Source organism: Salvelinus sp. IW2-2015, linkage group LG19 (assembly GCF_002910315.2).
Source record: "Salvelinus sp. IW2-2015 linkage group LG19, ASM291031v2, whole genome shotgun sequence".
Lineage (NCBI taxonomy): Eukaryota > Metazoa > Chordata > Actinopteri > Salmoniformes > Salmonidae > Salvelinus > Salvelinus sp. IW2-2015.
In genome coordinates, this window is record NC_036859.1 from 5112443 (window position 1) to 5131583 (window position 19141).

Consider the following 19141-nt stretch of genomic DNA (forward strand, 5'->3'; position numbering starts at 1 on the left):
ATCATATTACTCCAGTGCTAGCCTCCCTACACTGGCTTCCTGTTAAGGCAAGGGCTGATTTCAAGGTTTTACTGCTAACCTACAAAGCATTACATAAGCTTGCTCCTACCCATCTTTCCGATTTGGTCCTGCCGTACATACCTACACGTACGCTACGGTCACAAGACGCAGGCCTCCTAATTGTCCCTAGAATTTCTAAGCAAACAGCTGGAGGCAGGACCTTCTCCTATAGAGCTTCATTTTTATGGAATGGTCTGCCTACCCATGTGAGAGACGCAGACTCGGTCTCAACCTTTAACTTTTACTTGGTACTCATCCCGGATCCGGGAGCACCCTCATCAGTAAAAAAGCTGACTAGCATAGCCTAGCATAGCGCCACAAGTAAATACTAGCAACTAAATATCATTAAATCACAAGTCCAAGACACCAGATGAAAGATACAGATCTTGTGAATCCAGCCATCATTTCTGATTTTTAAAATGTTTTACAGGGAAGACACAATATGTAAATCTATTAGCTAACCACGATAGCAAAAGACACAACTTTTTTTTCCCACCATTTTTTTCCTGCATAGGTAGCTATCACAATTTCGACCAAATAAAGATATAAATAGTCACTAACCAAGAAATAACTTCATCAGATGACAGTCTGATAACATATTTATTGTATAGCATATGTTTTGTTAGAAAAATGTGCATATTTCAGGTATAAATCACAGTTCTACATTGCAGCTGCAATCTGAAATAGCGTCGATGCAGCCAGAATAATTACAGAGACCAACGTCAAATTCCTAATTACTCATCATAAATCATTTCTGAAAAATACACAGCGTACAGCAAATGAAAGCCCAACATCTTGTGAATCCAGCCAATATGTCAGATTTTTTAAGTGTTTTACAGCGAAAACACAATATAGCATTATATTAGCTTACCACAATAGCCAGAAACACAACCGCATTTACCAGCAGCAAAGGTTAGCGATCGTAACAATCCAGCAAAAGATATATCATTTGACTAACCTTGATAAACTTCATCAGATGACAGTCCTGTAACATCATATTACACAATGCATATAGGTTTTGTTCGAAAATGTGCATATTTAGCAGCACAAATCGTGGTTATACAATGTGATCAGTAGCAACATTTCAGGCATTCTGGCCGGCGCCATCTTGGAGAGGCACCTAATCTAATCGATAAATAATCGTAAACTTGACTAAAAAATACAGGTTGGACAGCAAATGAAAGATGCATTAGTTATTAATGCAACCGCTGTGTTAGATTTTTAAAATTAACGTTACTAGACATACAGTGTGCGTTACAGCCAGACCAGTGCTGAAATTAATGGCGGACAAATCCTTTTACATTTTTCCACATAAATACGAATTAAATCATAAATAGCTCTTACTTTTGGACGAGCTTCCATCAGAATCTTGGGCAAGTTGTCCTTTGTCCAAAAGAATCGTTGCTCGGTTGTAAAACGTCCTCTTCAACTTTGGAAATAGCAGCTAACGTTAGCTATGTGGCGCAGACATGCCCAAATCTTCAAAACGCAATATACTCGCATAAACTGATATAACTCGGTTTAAAATAACTTCGTTATGATGTTTCTAACACCTATATCGAATTAAATCACAGACGGATATATCTAAGGCCGATAACTTGAGCTTTTCCGAACGCCATGCTGAGGTCCTGCTCTGCGCAATGACGAACAATGAAAAGAGTGCATCCCATATGCCATGGTCTTTTATAAGGTCTGAGATCTGCCTAGAAACTCCATTCCAATTCTCATTGGTTACTGACATCCAGGGGAAGGCGCGTGCAGTTCATGTCGACCCATAGGATACATACAGAGTTTTAAACTGATCCTAGAACAGYGTCAACATTTTCAGATTTTGCAGTACCRGTCAGGAATTTCGCTGCCAAACGAGTTCTGTTTCACTCAGAGAAATAATTCAAACGGTTTTAGAAACTAGAGAGTGTTTTCTATCCAATAGTAATAATAATATGCATATTGTACTAGCAAGAATTGAGTACGAGGCAGTTTAATTTGGGAACGATAAATGTAACGTTGAAACAGCACCCCCTATATTGAGAAAAGGTTAAGTCTTTACTTAAGACTCATCTCTTCAGTAGGTCATTTGATTGAGTGTAGTCTGGCCCAGGAGTTGAAGGTGAACGGAAAAGCTCTGGAGCAACGAACCGCCCTTGCTGTCTCTGCCTGGCCGGTTCCCCTCTCTCCACTGGGATTCTCTGCCTCTTACCCTATTACAGGGGCTGAGACATTGGCTTACTGGTGCTCTTCCATGCCCGTCCCTAGGAGGGTTGAGTCACTGACGTGGTCTTCCTGTCTGGGTTGGCGCCCCCCCTTGGGTTGTGGCGTGGCGGAGATCTTTGTGGGCTATACTCGGCCTTGCTCGGGATGGTAAGTTGATGGTTGAAGATATCCCTCTACTGGTGTGTGGGGCTGTGCTTTGACAAAGTGGGTGGGGATATATCCTGCCTGTTTGGACCTGTCCGGGGTATCATCGGATGGGCCACAGTGTCACCTGACCCCTCCTGTCTCAGCCTCCAGGATTTATGCTGCAGTAGTTTATTGTTCGGGGGCTAGGGTCAGTCTGTTATATCTGGAGTATTTCTCCTGTCTTATCCGGTGTCCTGTGTGAATTTAAGTATGCTCTCTCTAATCTCTCTTTCTCTCTCTCGGAGGACCATGCCTCAGAGACTACCTGGCATGATGACTCCTTGCTGTCCCCAGTCCACCTGGCCATGCTGGTGCTCCAGTTTCAACTGTTCTGCCTGCGGCTATGGAACCCTGACCTGTTCACCGGACGTGCACCTGTCCCAGACCTTCTGTTTTCAACTCTCTAGAAACAGCAGGAGTGGTAGAGATATCCTTAATGATCGGCTATGAAAAGCCAACTGACATTTACTCCTGAGGTGCTGACTTGCTGCACCCTCGAGAACTACTGTGATTATAATTATTTGACCATGCTGGTCATTTATGAACATCTTGGCCATGTTCTGTTATAATCTTCACCCGGCACAGCCAGAAGAGGACTTGCCACCCCTCTGCCTGGTTCCTCCCTAGGTTTTGGCCTTTCTAGGGAGTTTTTCCTAGCCACCGTGCTTCTACACCTGCATTGCTTGCTGTTTGGGGTTTTAGGCTGAGTTTCTGTACAGCACTTTGAGATATCAGCTGATGTAAGAAGGGCTATATAAATACATTTGATTTGATATCCTAGTGTTTTCAATAGGCGATGAGTTGAAAAACGACCAGCCTAATAATTTCCACTTCCTGTTTGGATTTTTTCTCAGCTTTTTGCCTGCCATATGAGTTCTGTTATACTCACAGACATAATTCAAACAGTTTTAGAAACGTCAGAGTGTTTCTATCCAATACTAATAATACTATGCATATATTAGCAACTATGACTGAGGAGCAGGCCGTTTACGCTGGGCACCTCTGTGCACCTTTCATCCAAGCTACTCAATACTGCCTCTGCAGCCATAAGAAGTTAACACAGGTGTGAGTGTTGACGAGGACAAGGCTGGAGATCACTCTGTCGTGCTGATTGAGTTTGAATAACAGACTGGAAGCTTCAAAAGGAGGGTGGTGCTTGGAATCATTGTTCTTCCTCTGTCAACCATGGTTACCGGCAAGGAAACACGTGCCGTCATCATTGCTTTGCACAAAAAGAGCTTCACAGACAAGGATATTGCTGCCAGTAAGATTGCACCTAAATCAACCATTTATCGGATCATCAAGAACTACAAGGAGAGCGGTTCAATTGTTGTGAAGAAGGCTTCAGGGCGCCCAAGAAAGTCCAGCAAGCGCCAGGACCGTCTCCTAAAGTTGTTTCAGCTGCAGGATCGGGGCACCACCAGTACAGAGTTTGCTCAGAGCTTGCTCAGGAATGGCAGCATCTGCACGCATAGTGAGGCGAAGACTTTGAGGATGGCCTGTTGTCAAGAAGAGCAGCAAAGAAGCCACTTCTCTCAAGGAAAAACATCAGGGACAGACTGATATTCTGCAAAAGGTACAGGGATTGGACTGCTGAGGACTGGGGTAAAGTCATTTTCTCTGATGAATCCCCTTTCCGATTGTTTGGGGCATCCGGAAAAAAGCTTGTCCGGAGAAGACATGGTGAGCGCTACCATCAGTCCTGTGTCATGCCAACAGTAAAGCATCCTGAGACCATTCATGTGTGGGGTTGCTTCTCAGCCAAGGGAGTGGGCTCACTCACAATTTTGACTAAGAACACAGCCATGAATAAAGAATGGTACCAACACATCCTCTGAGAGCAACTTCTCCCAACCATCCAGGAACAGTTTGGTGACGATCAATGCCTTTTCCAGCATGATGGAGCACCTTGCCATAAGGCAAAAGTGATAACTAAGTGGCTCGGGGAACAAAACATCGATATTTTGGGTCCATGGCCAGGAAACTCCCCAGACCTTAATCCCATTGAGAACTTGTGGTCAATCCTCAAAGAGGCGGATGGACAAAAAAAAAAACACAAATTCTGACAAACTCCAAGCATTGATTATGCAAGAATGGGCTTCCATCAGTCAGGATGTGGCCCAGAAGTTAATTGACAGCATGCCAGGACAGATTGTAGAGGTCTTGAAAAAGAAGGGTCAACACTGCAAATATTGACTCTTTGCATCAACTTCATGTAATTGTCAATAAAAGCCTTTGACACTTATGAAATGCTTGTAATAATACTTCAGTATTCCATAGTAACATCTGACAAAAATATCTAAAGACACTGAAGCAGCAAACTTTGTGGACATTAATATTTGTGTCATTCTCAAAACTTTCGGCCACGACGGTAGATAATTAAAAATTAAGAAAAACCCTTGAATGAGTAGGTGTTTTAAAACATTCATCGAGGCATTCAGTTACTGTTCGATTAAATATTAGAATGGGTAAAATTACTGACCTAAACGACTTTAAGCGTGGTATGATCGTCAGTGCCAGGCACGCCAGATCCAGTATCTCAGAAACGGCTGCCCTCCTGGGCTTTTCATGCACGACAGTGTCTTGGGTTTTCCGAGAATGCTGCGACAAACTAAAAATATCCAGTCAGTGGCAGTTCTGTGGTCAACAACAGCTTGTTGATGAGAGAGGTCAAAGGAGAATGGCAAAATCGGGCAAGCTAACAAGCGGGCCACAAACAGACAAATAGCAGCACAGTACAACAGTGGTTTGGGGAACAGAATCTTGGGATGCACAACTCATCAATCCTTGTCACGGATCGGCTATTACAGCAGACGACCACACTAGATTGAACTCCTATCAGTTCAAAATAAGAAGAAGCAGCTCCAGGGGGCATGCGATCACCAACGCTGAGTGAAAAAACAACACCTGGTCTGACGAATCCAAGTTCCTGTTGCCTCATGTTGATGGCAGAGTCAGGATTTGGCATAAGCAGCTTGAGTCCATAGACCCATCCTACCTGTGGTCAACGGTACAAGCTGGTGGCAGTGGTGTACCGCTGTCTAATCTGCAGCAACTACTTGATGTCATCATGTCAGCAAGGACCAACATCCCTGTGGAACGTTTCCGACTTGTAGAATCCATGCTCCGAATAATTCAGGCTGTTCTGGAGGGAAAGGGGGGTTCAACCCGGTACTAGATGGCTGTACCTAAAACTGGCCGTTGAGTGTATAGATACATTTGTTCAACTGTAACAAAGATAAATGTCCATTGAGGGGTGGGGGCAGGGTAATTGGGGACGGGGAGGTGGGGTAGTGGTAGAATATCCATAGGGGGAGGAGCAAGTGGGGAGGAGTATGAAGTCCAGGGGGTAGGAAGGGGACAGGAGTGCAGGTAGCTGCCTAGGTGCTATTCCGCAGCCTGATGGTCTGGGGGTAGAAACTATTGACCAATCTGACCAGTTTTGCCATGATACTCCTAGAATATCCGCACCGGAGTGATGGAAGCGGGGAGAACAGGCCGTGGCTCGGGTGGCTGAGGTCCTTGATGATCTTCCTGTAACACCTGGTGTCCTGGAGGGCAAGCAGTGAGCACCCAATGTTGCGTTCGACTGAGAGTACCACCCTCTGTAGAGCCTTGTGGTCAGCGGCGGTGGAGTTGACGTACAAGGCTGTGATGCAGCCTGACCGAATGCTTTCAATAGTGCTCCTATAGAACACTGCGAGGGCCCTCGGGACAGTCGTGGGTAAACAAGGAGTTTAAGAGGGAACTGAGGACGCACCCTTGTGGGGCCCCTGTGTTGAGGATCAGGGTGGAGGAGGTAACGTTGCCTACCTTCCCCATCTGGGGCGGCCTGTCCAGGAAGTTCAGGACCTGGTTGCATAGGGAGTTCAGTCCCAGGGTTGGGAGTTTTTTAATGAGCTTAGATGGCACTATGGTGTTGAAGGTCTATGAACAAATATGCGTTCCTCTTGTCCAGGTGGGTGAGGGCAGTGTGCAGTGCAATGGCGATTACGTCATCCGTCAATCTGTTAGGGTGGTAGGCGAATTGGACCGGGTTGAGTGTGTCGAGGAGGTGGTCCACTTTGCCCTTAATTCTTACAATGTCTTGCCATCTTGATCGATCTGCGTACTGTTTAACGATACAATTGTTCCCAGTCTCCTTGCCATGTTTATAAGCAGCATCTCTCTCCTTCAGTTTCCTAACAAGGCTGCCATCAATCCCCGGTTTTTGATTTGGGTAAGTTTTGAAAGACATCATCTATATCACATTTTTTTATGAATCTGGTGACTGAGTCTGCATATTCAATGATGTTATGCCCTGGAATATATTCCAGTCCATGTGATCAAAACAGTCTTGGAGCATTGATTCTAATTGGTCAAACCAGTGTTGTACAGACCTGACCACCGAAACTTCCCGAGTCTTTGTAGGCGGGGAGGAGCAAAATGGAGTTGTGGTCAGATTTGGCAAAAGGAGGACGGGAAAGGGCCTTAAACCCCTGTCAAAAAGGTGTATAGCAGTGGTCAAGTGTAGAATTTCGGAGTTAGACAGTCAATGTGTTTATAGTAGTTGGGGAGTACGGACCTCAAATTACTTTTGTTAGTGTCCCCCCGCGACAATGAACGCTGCCTCCAAGTATGCGGTCTCCAGTTTGTTCACGGCCCAAAGAAGATCTTTGAGAGCATTTTTGGGTCAGCCTGGGGCGGGTTGTGCACAGCCGCGGCGATAATCCCTGAGAACTCTCTCGGAAAGTTAAAAGGGCGACATTTGATGACTAAGTATTCCAAGTCGGTAGCGCAGAAGCTCGCAAGTTCCTGTACGTTTCCCCCATCGCACCACTTGTTATTGGTAATAAAGCAACTGTATACCCTACTGGTTGTATATAATCTGTTTGGATGTCTGAGGAAAGGAAATTATCAGAAAACCAGAGTATGTAGCAGAATCTGATGTCCTTCTAGAAGGAGATCCTCGCTCTGAGTTTGTCAAGTTTATTCACTAGTGATTCAACATCGAGTAGTATGCTCGGTAATGGAGGACCGGTCGTCCGGCGTCTTAATCTTACTGAGACCCCTCCACATATACCTCTCCATCGGCATCTTCATTTCCTTCTCTCCGGTAGGACTCCAAGGCCATCGGGTGCCTCAACAAAGAGGCTGGACCATTGTTTCACCATCTCTGGGAATTTGGGAATGTTGGATGGACGGTGAGTGCTCAGTGATTCATATCCAAATAGTTCTACCAGATGTATCACGTAATGCAAGAAACAAACCAAGTAAGAACATTTGACAAAAACACTAGAAAAAATACTAGGAAAAGTAGAAACCTGTAGGAGCTCAAGGCGAGGCTACCATGTTCGTGGCCAAGCCCTCGTTACACCTACAACTTGTTTACTCATCAAAACCCAGCCTTTTCGAGCCACCACCAGCTTTTGTGCTCATAAAAAACAGCTGTGAAAATAGCTCAAATATTTCTGACCCACCCCTGGAACGATAGAGCTAGCGCCAGCGCTTAGATTCACTATTGCGTTAGGTTTGTTAAAATAGAGCCGTGTGATTTATATGCAGATGTTTAATGAGCAATAAAGACAGGATCGTATAAACCATGGCACGCTGAGTACTGGGAACATTCCGGGTCTCCATCAGTCAACTGGTGTGTCAGTTACCATTCGTCCAGCCAAAGGAAGTTAAACATTAACTAACCAGTCACGGGAGAGTTAGAGAAACAGAACAGTGCATAACATATAACAACGGGTCAGGAATTTTTCCTGACCATGTGACCTGACCAGGACAAACTCTGGGAACTAGTTATAGACTACAACAAGGGCCCAGGGTTAGATTCCTGGTCAAACTCTGGGAACTAGTTATAAACTACAACAAGGGCCCAGGGGTTAAATCTTGGTTCAAACTCTGGGAACTAGTTATAAACTACAACAAAAGCCAGGTTATATCCTGGTCAAACTCTGGGAACTAGTTTAAACTACAAAAAGGGCCAGGTTATTTCCTGGTCAAACTCTGGAACTAGTTATAAACTACAGCAAGGGCCCAAGTTCTATATGCCTGGTCAAACTCTGGGAACTAGTTATAAACTACAACAAAGGCCCAGGGTTATATTCCTGGTCAAACTCTGGGAAATAGTTATAAACTACAACAAAGGCCCAGGGTTATATTCCTGGTCAAACTCTGGGAACTAGTTATAAACTACAGCAAGGGCCCAGGGTTATATTCCTGGACGTGAGAAACTCATGAGTCCTGACCCTGCACATAGCAACAAGAATAACCTTCTCTTATAAGCTCTCTTATGCACTTTCCACTGTTTTAACTTCCATTCATTGTTATGTTTATGTTGTGTGTTACTATATGTATGCTGCTCTCTTGGCCAGCGCTCATTTGAAAAAAATATGTACATTTCAATTTGACTTTTCTTGTTAAATAAAGGATAAAATCAATTTAAAAAATGAAGCAAATCCACTCTGGTTGACTCAGTAAAGCAACATATAAACTCACTGTCAACTGCGTTTATTTTCAGTAAACTTAACATGTGTAAATATTTGTATAAACATAACAAGACTCAACAACTGAGACATAAACTGAACAAGTTCCACAGACATGTGACTAACAGAAATCGAATAGTGTCGTAAAGTAACAGTCAGTATCTGGTGTGGCCACCAGCTGCATTAAGTACTGCAGTGCATCTCCTCCTCATGGACTACACCAGATCTGCCCGTTCTTGCTGTGAGATGTTACCCCACTCTTCCACCAAGGCACCTGCAAGTTCCCGGACATTTCTGAGGGGAATGGCCCTAGCCCTCACCCTCCGAACCAACAGGTCCCAGATGAGATCCGAGCTCTTCGCTGGCCATGGCAGAACCCTGACATTCCTGTCTTGCAGGAAATCATGCACAGAACGAGCATTATGGCTGGTGCCATTGTCATGCTGGATGGTCATGTCAGGATGAACCTATAGGAAGGTTATCACATGAGGGAGGATATCGTCTTCCCTGTAACGCACAGCATTGAGATTGCCTGCAATGACAACAAGCTCAGTCTGATGATGCTGTGACACACCGCCCCAGACCATGACGGACCCTTCACCTCCAAATCGATCCCGCTCCAGAGTACAGGCCTCGGTGTAATGCTCATTCCTTCAACGATAAATGCAAATCTTCACGACCTTCACCCCTGGTGAGTCAAAGCCACGACTCGTCAGTGAAGAGCACTTTTTGCCAGTCCTGTCTCGTCCAGCGACGGTGGGTTTGTGTCCATAGGCGGCATTGTTGCCGGTGATGTCTGGTGAGGACCTGCCTTACAACAGGCCTACAAGCCCTCAGTCTAGCCTCTCTCAGCCTATTGCGGACAGTCTGAGCACTGATGGAGGGATTTGCGTTCCTTGTGTAACTCATGCAGTTGTTGTTGCCATCCTGTACCTGTCCCGCAGGTGTGATGTTCGGATGTACCGATCATGTGCAGGTGTTACACCTTCGAGGACGATCAGCTGTCCGTCCTGTCTCCCTGTAGTGCTGTCTTAGGCGTCTCACAGTACCGACATTGCAATTTATTGCCCTGGCCACATCTGCAGTCCTCGTGCCTTCTTGCAGCATGCCTAAGGCACGTTCACACAGATGAGCAGGGACCCTGGGCATCTTTCTTTTGGTGTTTTTCAGAGTCAGTAGAAAGGCCTCTTTAGTGTCCCAAGTTTTCATAACTGTGACCTTAATTGCTCGCCGTCTGTAAGCTGTTAGTGTCTTAACAACCGTTCCACAGGTGCATGTTCATTAATTGTTTATGGTTCAATGAATAAGCATGGGAAACAGTGTTAAAGCCCTTTACAATGAAAATCTGTGAAGTTATTTGGATTTTTTGTTTTATCTTTGAAAGACAGGGTCCTGAAAAAGGGACGTTTCTTTTTTTGCTGAGTTTATCATAACCATCATTTGTATTCACTGCTTATTTTAGTATACATTATATTTCCAGGGAGGGGGGGGGTAAGGACATAGCCTCATTCTCAATGACACACACACACAACGCCATCATTACCAACCAAATCCGCTAGCAACAGGGCGCACAACAATTTAGACAACTGATCCAGGAGAGGAATGAATGTCTCTGTTGTAAACCAAGAAGCTTGATCTTGACATCTAGACACTTAGCTAGCAAGTTAGCAAACCAAATGCATAGCGGGAGCCCCAAGCTGATATCATTATTTGACACATTTTAGATTTCTTATAGTTATACTTAACTTATAGTTAAAAGAATGGCCCCCCGGTATACGGTATAAACGGGCTGTATACGGCCTGGTACGGCAACTGCTCCGCCCACAACCATAAGGCTCTCCAGAGGGTAGTGAGGTCTGCACAACGCATCACTGGGGGCAACTACCTGCCCTCCAGGACACCTACACCACCTGATGTCACAGGAAGGTCATAAAGATCATCAAGGAAAACAACCACCCGAGCCACTGCCTGTTCACCCCGCTATCATCCAGAAGGCGAGGTCAGTACAGGTGCATCAAAGCAGGGACCGAGAGACTGGAAAACAGCTTCTATCTCAAGGCAATCAGACTGTTAAACAGCCATCACTAACATCGAGTGGCTGCTGCCAACATACTGACTCAACTCCAGCTCACTTTAATAATGGAAATTGATGGAAATTGATAAAAATGTATCACTAGCCACTTCAAACAATGCCACTTAATATAATGTATATACTGTACTCTATATCATCTACTGCATCTTGCCATCTTTATGTAATACATGTATCACTAGCCACTTTAAACTATGCACTTTTATGTTTACATACCCTACATTACTCATCTCATATGTATATACTGTACTCGATACCATCTACTGCATCTTGCCTATGCCGTTCTGTACCATCACTCATTCATATATCTTAGTACATATTCTTTATCCCTTTACACTTGTGTGTATAAGGTAGCAGCTGTGGAATTGTTAGGTTAGTTACTCCTTGGTTATTACTGCACTGTCGGAACTAGAAGCACAAGCATTTCGCTACACTCGCATTAACATCGGCTAACCATGTGTATATGACAAATAACATTTGATTTGAAACGGTGTATCGCCCAAGCCTAAAAAACACACGCAACACGCACACACACACTCCTCTCTAAATGCCTTGCTTCCATGCCATCACTAACTCCAACGTAAGTGCATATGATCAAGAAAATCTAATTACTACCCAAGACCATACACTACTTTATTGTCATGCTTTCCATTTTTTTACTAATGCTTTGGCTGAAGTTAACAACACACACATAACTTTTGCACGTTACATAGGGAAACAATTTTTCCCTTTCTTTCTTCAATTGTAAATCTGTCCTGCAAAAATTAGACATCTCACATAGGCAAACAGCGTCAGACATAATGAGGGCATGCTCACACACACACAACGGTTAAAACGTTCACATCACAGTAACGTTCGTAGGTAAATATTATTAACACAGAAATGAAATATTCCTAGGACGTGTAGGAGGCTAAACCTGGTGGACTCTCATTGGTCTGGCCTGAGACACTGTGTTGTAGCAACCAAACAACTGGTTCAGATTAGAGAAGGCCTGGTTTTCCAAGTATGTCTTATTGTATTAGCGGTCATCATGATCTTCTGATTTATTAGATTCCACAGTCTACTCCAATCCAGACTTGCTCACTATCCAAACGGCTTGAATTTTTACTGAAGTCAATTATTGCTAGCTATGACAGTTTTGTTGGTATGTTTGGATGGTTACCGACTGATAGAATATCCAAATAGGACCCACGTGAACAAAAATGTTGTGACTTGCCGCAGCTTCACTTGTGGTCAACAACTGTATAAATGTATTAGCACTTCTGAAATAGCTATATAACATATCCGAACACATTCAAATCAACAATATGTATAATGGGGGGGGGGGGAACAACATGAAACTGTACATCTTGAGCAGATGCACCCTTTCACATGAGAACTGTCTTCTTCTTTAAGGTTTAATGGCAGACTACACTTATTGGTGAATTGCCGCCACCTACAGTACAACCCATTATACTTTGTGATACGATAGAACAAAATTGGGAAGAAGGAAAATTACCCTGCCAACTATTAGTCCTAACAAACAAAAACACCACCCCATTCCACCATTTAACCCTCACTAATCCTACTCCAGGCCAACAGTCTGGGAGGACACAACACTACCACTCAACACCCCCTGCAACTCTTCTGCAGTAAAACCTCGCAATCCCAAGTACTTCTCTGCAGCTGCCACCACAACCTCTATTTTCTGTGACTTACGTTCCATTTCTGCAGTACAGTTGACAACCAAAGCTATGAATGCTAAGAAACCCACCTTACTGTAGCACATATGTGGCCCTTTTCAGGAACCTAGGTGTAAGTTGCGGGTCACTACTTCACAGGAGAACCGTTTGAACGTAAACTTTTATCAAAATGCATTTTTTGGGCAGAAATGCCTTCTCGAACATAAACTTTCATGTGCCTTAATAACAAACTTGTATGCCATCTGTAAATACGAATTCAATCGTTAAATTACGAGCCTAGTTGGTTTAGCCACATAAAAAGACACCAACCTTCCCACTAGCCATGATTGGCTGAGATAATGAGTGGGCTGGACATGCCGAGAGATGTGTTTGGATTGGTCTGCCATATAGCACGCTTCTGTCTATTTGAGCTGGTCAGTATGTCTAGGTAATTCAGTCTAACACGGCTTAAAAAAAAAAAGTATAATGTATTAAAACTGCATAAGTGTTTCTGGAGGACCGAGGACCGAGTTTTGAAATCAGTGGATTTCGAATATGATAGATAAGGAGAACACACCTGTCTTCGGATTACATCTTCAAACAAAAGGGCAAATATGGCATCCGACAGATGCGTTCATCCATGAATTATGTATATGGGTGAAATCGTCTAGCTAGCTACATTTTTAGATATTACACATTTCTAATTTGAACAGAAAGAGTCATTTGCATGGCTAGCTATAGCCTAATGTTGCTAGCTAACATTGAACCTGATGGTTAGCTATCTGCAGATTCATGCAGGGTAGTAACGTCATGAGTTGGGATTATGGTTCATTGTTTACCTAGCTGGCTAGCTAACGTTAGCTGCCTGGCTCGCTAGCTACTGTTACATGTATCTTATTATTTGTATCTCAGAGCCATTTGCTTAGCTAGCTATAGCCTAATGTTAGCTAGCTAACGTTGAATCTAGTTGGTTAGCTACATGCAGATGAATGCAGGGTAGTAACGTCATGAGTTGGGATTATGGTTCATCGTTTACCTATCTAGCTAGCTAACATTAGCTAATGTTACATGTATGACCTTATTATTCGTATCTCAGAGCCATTTGCTTAGCTAGCTATAGCCTAATGTTAGCAAGCTAACATTGAACCTGGTTGGTTAGCTACCTGCAGATTCATGCAGGGTAGTAACGTCATGAGTTGGGACTATGGTTCATTGTTTACCTAGCCAGTTAGCTACATGTCTTAGCAAGACTCCACTATGCAAGTAACCATTTCGGGTGCACTCGTAAATTCAGTCTGACCATCTACGCCGATTTCAGAGCCCTCGTCTGAGTGTACCACAGTGCAGAATAACTGATGAATTTACGAACGCTCAACATCCATTGAATAAGGCCGATGTTAGTAAACGTCGTCAAAAAAAGCGTAATTACATTCTTGCAAGCAGCACAGTTACAGTCCAACGCTCTGGATAACATGAAAACAGCCTAACCAGCTCTGCTAGGGCGAGTAAAATGGTCAGAGTGGGGTGTTCTCACATTATGTGTCTGGAAGTAGCTAGCAAGCTAGCCAATGTTAGCAGGTTAGCTTGGGTGCTTGACTTCTGTTGTTAGTACAGAACGCTCGGATCAACCCTTAAAGAGGATGTGTGAGGCTGAAGCTTAAGAGGGTGCGAACGATGCTGAATGGGTATAGACAAAGAAGGGCTCTCCAGTTGTAGTACCAAAAGATTTAAAGGCCATTTTCTCAAAAGTGAGTTTACAAGTTTATCAACTTCCAAAGCAAAATGACTTTCCCTGTAGTGTATGATATACGATTTTGTAGCTCAGAGTCTCTACTTTTATCCAATGTAAAAAAAACACAATTTCAAATTTTGCTACATAAGACCGAATGGAGCCAGTCGGTCACATATTATTCCCATCACTCTCTATTGGTCTCTGCCACTCACAGAAATCCTCTCAGGATCCCTCACCCTGTACCCATCTTCCTCTACCACTCTCTTCAGCATACAACACTTTCTATACTACTCTGAACCTGGCAACCTCAACCTGCCTTTCTCTCATCCGGCATCTCCGATCTCCAGCCACATGGGTAACCCCACATCTAACACACACAACTTTCTCCACCGATACTACATCATTCTTTGTCTCGTGCCCTCCTGCACACTTCTCACATCTAAGAATCCTCCTCCTACACACTCCTGCAACATGACCATAAGCTTGGCACCTAAAACACAGTAGTATTTTCGGGAACAAAATCTCTCAAGGGATAACTGACACATCCTAACTTGACCTTGTCGGGCAAAGACAATGTCTTCTCCGTTTCACCACGCTCTCCACCGGATCTGCGTCGCACCAAACGGCGGGCATCACAGACACCGGGAATCTTACATTTCCGCTGATCCTCCTCAACACTGAATGACACCCCCGTTTACCACTCCTTTCAACAGCGCCCTGCTCCGGAGAGCAATTCACAGTTCTTGTCCCTAGTTCGTGTGGTACAGCGCGCCCTCTCCCTCTGGACAGAAGAAACACAGTAAATCCTCACAAGTTCACTTCCCGAGTTACTTCCACCAACTCAACAGTTCCCAATCTCTTCTCCACCAAACCTGACACCACATATGGATCAGCCAGAATACAAGGATCCATTCTCTCCACAAATCTCACTCCCACTGGACCAGAATCATCCGTGTCATCACCAGGACAAGGCTTGAACTCATTGGTGCTCACCGCAGGTACTTCATCATCACGTTCAATTTCTTTCTCTAGCCCTTCCAAAAGTTCTGTGAGATCCTTACATTCCATATTCACTAAAAACATGTTCCACTTTTCTCCTGTTTTTTCATTGTGCACCTTCTTATCCTCCATCAGATGTTCCAGAAGGCTTGTGCAATCCCCCACTCCATATTTACTCATAATATGTTCCACGTTCCTCCTTTTTTCCCCTGTCAACTCAGCCCTTTTTACCACCCAACTCAGCCCTGTCAATGAACGCCCTTCTCCCTTCCAACCACTCTCATGAGAGCTGCGCTGAATCAAAGCCCATACACAGTAACTGTGCATGGTTGTTTTCAGAGGTCACTTACTGTGTTTGTTGTTCTCAGGGGCTGTGGCTGTTGTCCTGCCAGTCTCCTGGGGGTGGGCCTGTTTTGGAGGACGACCCCTTGATGACAGCTTCGCCAGCCGGGGGATACTGGGGGTCTCCATGCTTGGGGACAGGAGAGGGAGATTAATATATAGTTATGTAAATTATGTTTCAGTCAGACACATCCATGGTCGTCTGCAGTTGACTAGTTGTACTAATCTGTGATCACCGTGTCATAACTATGATATGAAGTTTCAGGAACTTTGGTAGTCTAACTTACAAACGGGGCAATATTAGACACACACTAAACCGAACAAACATCTAATCAACAAATTATTTTCCTTGCTAAAATCATTTTTCTGCAATTCTCTCTCAACATCCAGTGAAATGACTTTTCCAGCCCTGGAAGTGGTATTTCAGTTATCCAGATGGAGGCAAAGCTATCATCCTGGTAAAATGAGAGCATGACCTTCCATGTTTCATTTAAAAATCAATAATTTCAGATACATATGAACTGAACTCCATGGTAAGCCACTTAGAGAAAAGTGGAGTACAGTAGTACAGAGTCAATGTACCATCATGGAGAGAGACAGAGAGAGAGAACTAGCAGTAATAGACACATTTTGATTTCTAAGCACTTCACAATAATAAGTTAGCATTGCGTTGACGAGAAGTCCGAGCATGGGCTGAAATCAAGAATTGCATCGATAAATTATGCTGGAATACCTCATCATTCCACTATCTATAGCTTCTTAATGCATTTTTAATTCTATTTAGAGACCATTAAGTTTAGTGGGCTGGAGTGTAGACTTCATGCCTGGTCCATGTAGTCAGATGAATCAAGTACAGGCTTAACCAAATGAACAACAAAGACGGAATGCAATATGATATTTTATTAAATAGTTTGGGGAATGTCCTGGTCTCTGAGGGAAGATCTTCAGAGCCAGATGATGTACAGTATATCATGTTGATTCTGGCCATCATCACTCCAAAGCACACTGGTTAATGGCTGATGAAATATTGCTGACCAGTGGAGGATCATCCTACTATTTAATTAATTTTTTATTTTACCTGGTAAGTTGACTGAGAGAACACATTCTCATTTACAGCAATGACCTGGGGAATAGTTACAGGGGAGAGGAGATTAATGAGCCAATTGTAAACTGGAGATGATTAGGTGGCATGAAGGCCAGATTGGGAATTTAGCTCGGACACCGTGGTTAACACCACTACTCTTACGATGGGCCATGGGATCTTGAGTGACCACAGAGAGTCAGGACACCCGTTTAACATCCATCCGAAAGACTGCACCCAACACAGGGCAATGTCTCCCAATAAGTGCCCTGGGGCCTTGGGATATTTTGTTTATACCAGAGGAAAGAGTGCCTCCTACTGGCTTTCCAACACCATCTGGTCTCCCATCCAGGGACTGACCAAAACCAACCCTGCTTAGCTTCAGATGCAAGCCAGCGGTGGGATGCAGGGTGGTATATTGCTGGCAATAAAGTGAATTGACTAAGTGAATTTCATACCAATTAAAATAGGGAAACATTGAAAAAGTTATCATTTTTAGAAAGAACTATACTAAATATATTCACTCCACCAAGTAACTGATTAAAACACAAAGTTTTGCAATGAAGATCTACAGCAGCCTCAACAGCACCCTCTTGGAAAGCTCCGTAGCCAGAGGACAACTATTTTCCGTCCTTCTCTGCGTACATCGACTTCATTACAAAACCTAGGAGGCTCATGGTTCTCAACCCCTTCCATATACTTACACAGTAATTATGACAACTTCCTGAGGATGTCCTCCAACCTATCAGAGCTCTTGCAGTATGAGCTGACATGTTGTCCATCCAATCAAAGGATCAAAGAAATAAATATATTACTAAAAGCATAAGCTACAGCTAGCTAGCACTGCAGTGCATAAAGTGTGGTGAGTAGTTGACTCAAAGAGGGAGAAAGACAATAGTTTAACAGTTTTGAACAAATTCATTTCTTCAAAAATGAAGGAGAAGCTGCAGAGAGATGGAGCGCTAGCTATAATGAATTGTATTCTTGTAATTATTGTCTTAGCTAAGTAATTTAATGTTAATGCAGCCAATTTAGCCTACTCAACAACCTGATTTAAACAGAGATGAATGCTATTTATGTTAGCTAGCTGGCTAAGGCTATCCAACACTGCAACTCTTCCAAGTCAAGATAAGCGCCGGTTTTATTAATTGAAAACCACCGAGGCCCGCCGGTGTAACTGCTAAACTGCTTGCTGTACACTGTACTGTGTGATTGTACACATTCATTTGATCGTGGGTTTACTCCCGTGTTAGTTCTAGTTTGTTGACTATAACCTTAATATGGTGACAACAATGTAGGCTGTGCAACGGTTAGCGGCTATGGTATTGAAGGTTTGGCTTGGAGAGATCTTTGCGCCTGGTCACAGTAAATGCGAGAAGGAATTATATAATGAGTAGAGTGATGATGCTGTAGGAGGCTGCTAAGAAAGTGAACTGTAATCAGAGGTCAAATCAAATTGTATGTCACACCCCTTTGCTATGACAATATAAATTGAGCTCAGGTGCATCCAATTTCCTTTGATAGTCCTTGAGATGTCACTACAACTTGATTGGAGTCCACATCTAACTTAACAGCTTGAGAGAAGCTGAAATGAAAAATAGGACGTGCAAAGCTGATACAGACATACCCAAGACGACTCAAAGCTGTAATCGCCGCCAAAGGTGCTTCTACAAAGAATTGACTCAGGGGTGTGAATACTTACCTTACGTAAGTTAGATATTTCTGTAAAATTTCAAAAAACAAGTTTTCACTTTGTCTTTATGGGGTATTGTGTGTAGAAGGGTGAGATACGAAAACTGTGTAATCCACTTTGAATTCAGGCTTTAACACAACAACATGTTGTCAAGGCAATGTATTGTCAGTATCAGTTAAAAATTCAGACACACCTACTCATTCCAGGGTTTTTCTTTATTTTTTACTATTTTATACATTATAGATTAATAGTGAAGACAACAATACTATGAAATAACACATATGGAATCATGTACTAACCAAAAAAGTGTTAAACAATATATTTTATATTTGAGATTCTTTAAAGTAGCCACCCTTTGCCTAGATGACAGCTTTGCAGACTCTAGACATTCTCTTAACCAGCTTCATGAGGAATGCTTTCCAACAGTCTTGAAGGAGTTCCCACATATGCTGAGCACTTGTTGGCTGCTTTTCCTTCACTCTGCAGTCCAACTCATCTCAAACCCCTCAGCTCCCAGCTGTGCCCTGGACACCATATGTGAATTGATTGCCCCTCATCTATCTTCAGAGTTCGTTCTGTTAGGTGACCTAAACTGGGATATGCTTAACACCCCA

General features: G+C 43.5%; 1 protein-coding gene across 2 annotated transcripts in view; it reads right to left on the reverse strand.

Annotated features, from left to right (window-relative positions):
* The window catches only part of LOC111979653 (zinc finger protein 512B-like), an 86367-nt gene that overhangs the window by 54480 nt on the left and 12746 nt on the right, over positions 1-19141 (reverse strand). For both annotated transcript variants that reach the window (XM_024010269.3, XM_024010268.3), the window contains exon 3: positions 15762-15883. In XM_024010269.3, the coding sequence (XP_023866037.1) occupies positions 15762-15882 (121 nt within the window). In that variant the 5' untranslated portion in view covers position 15883. The remainder of the gene's footprint in view (positions 1-15761; positions 15884-19141) is intronic.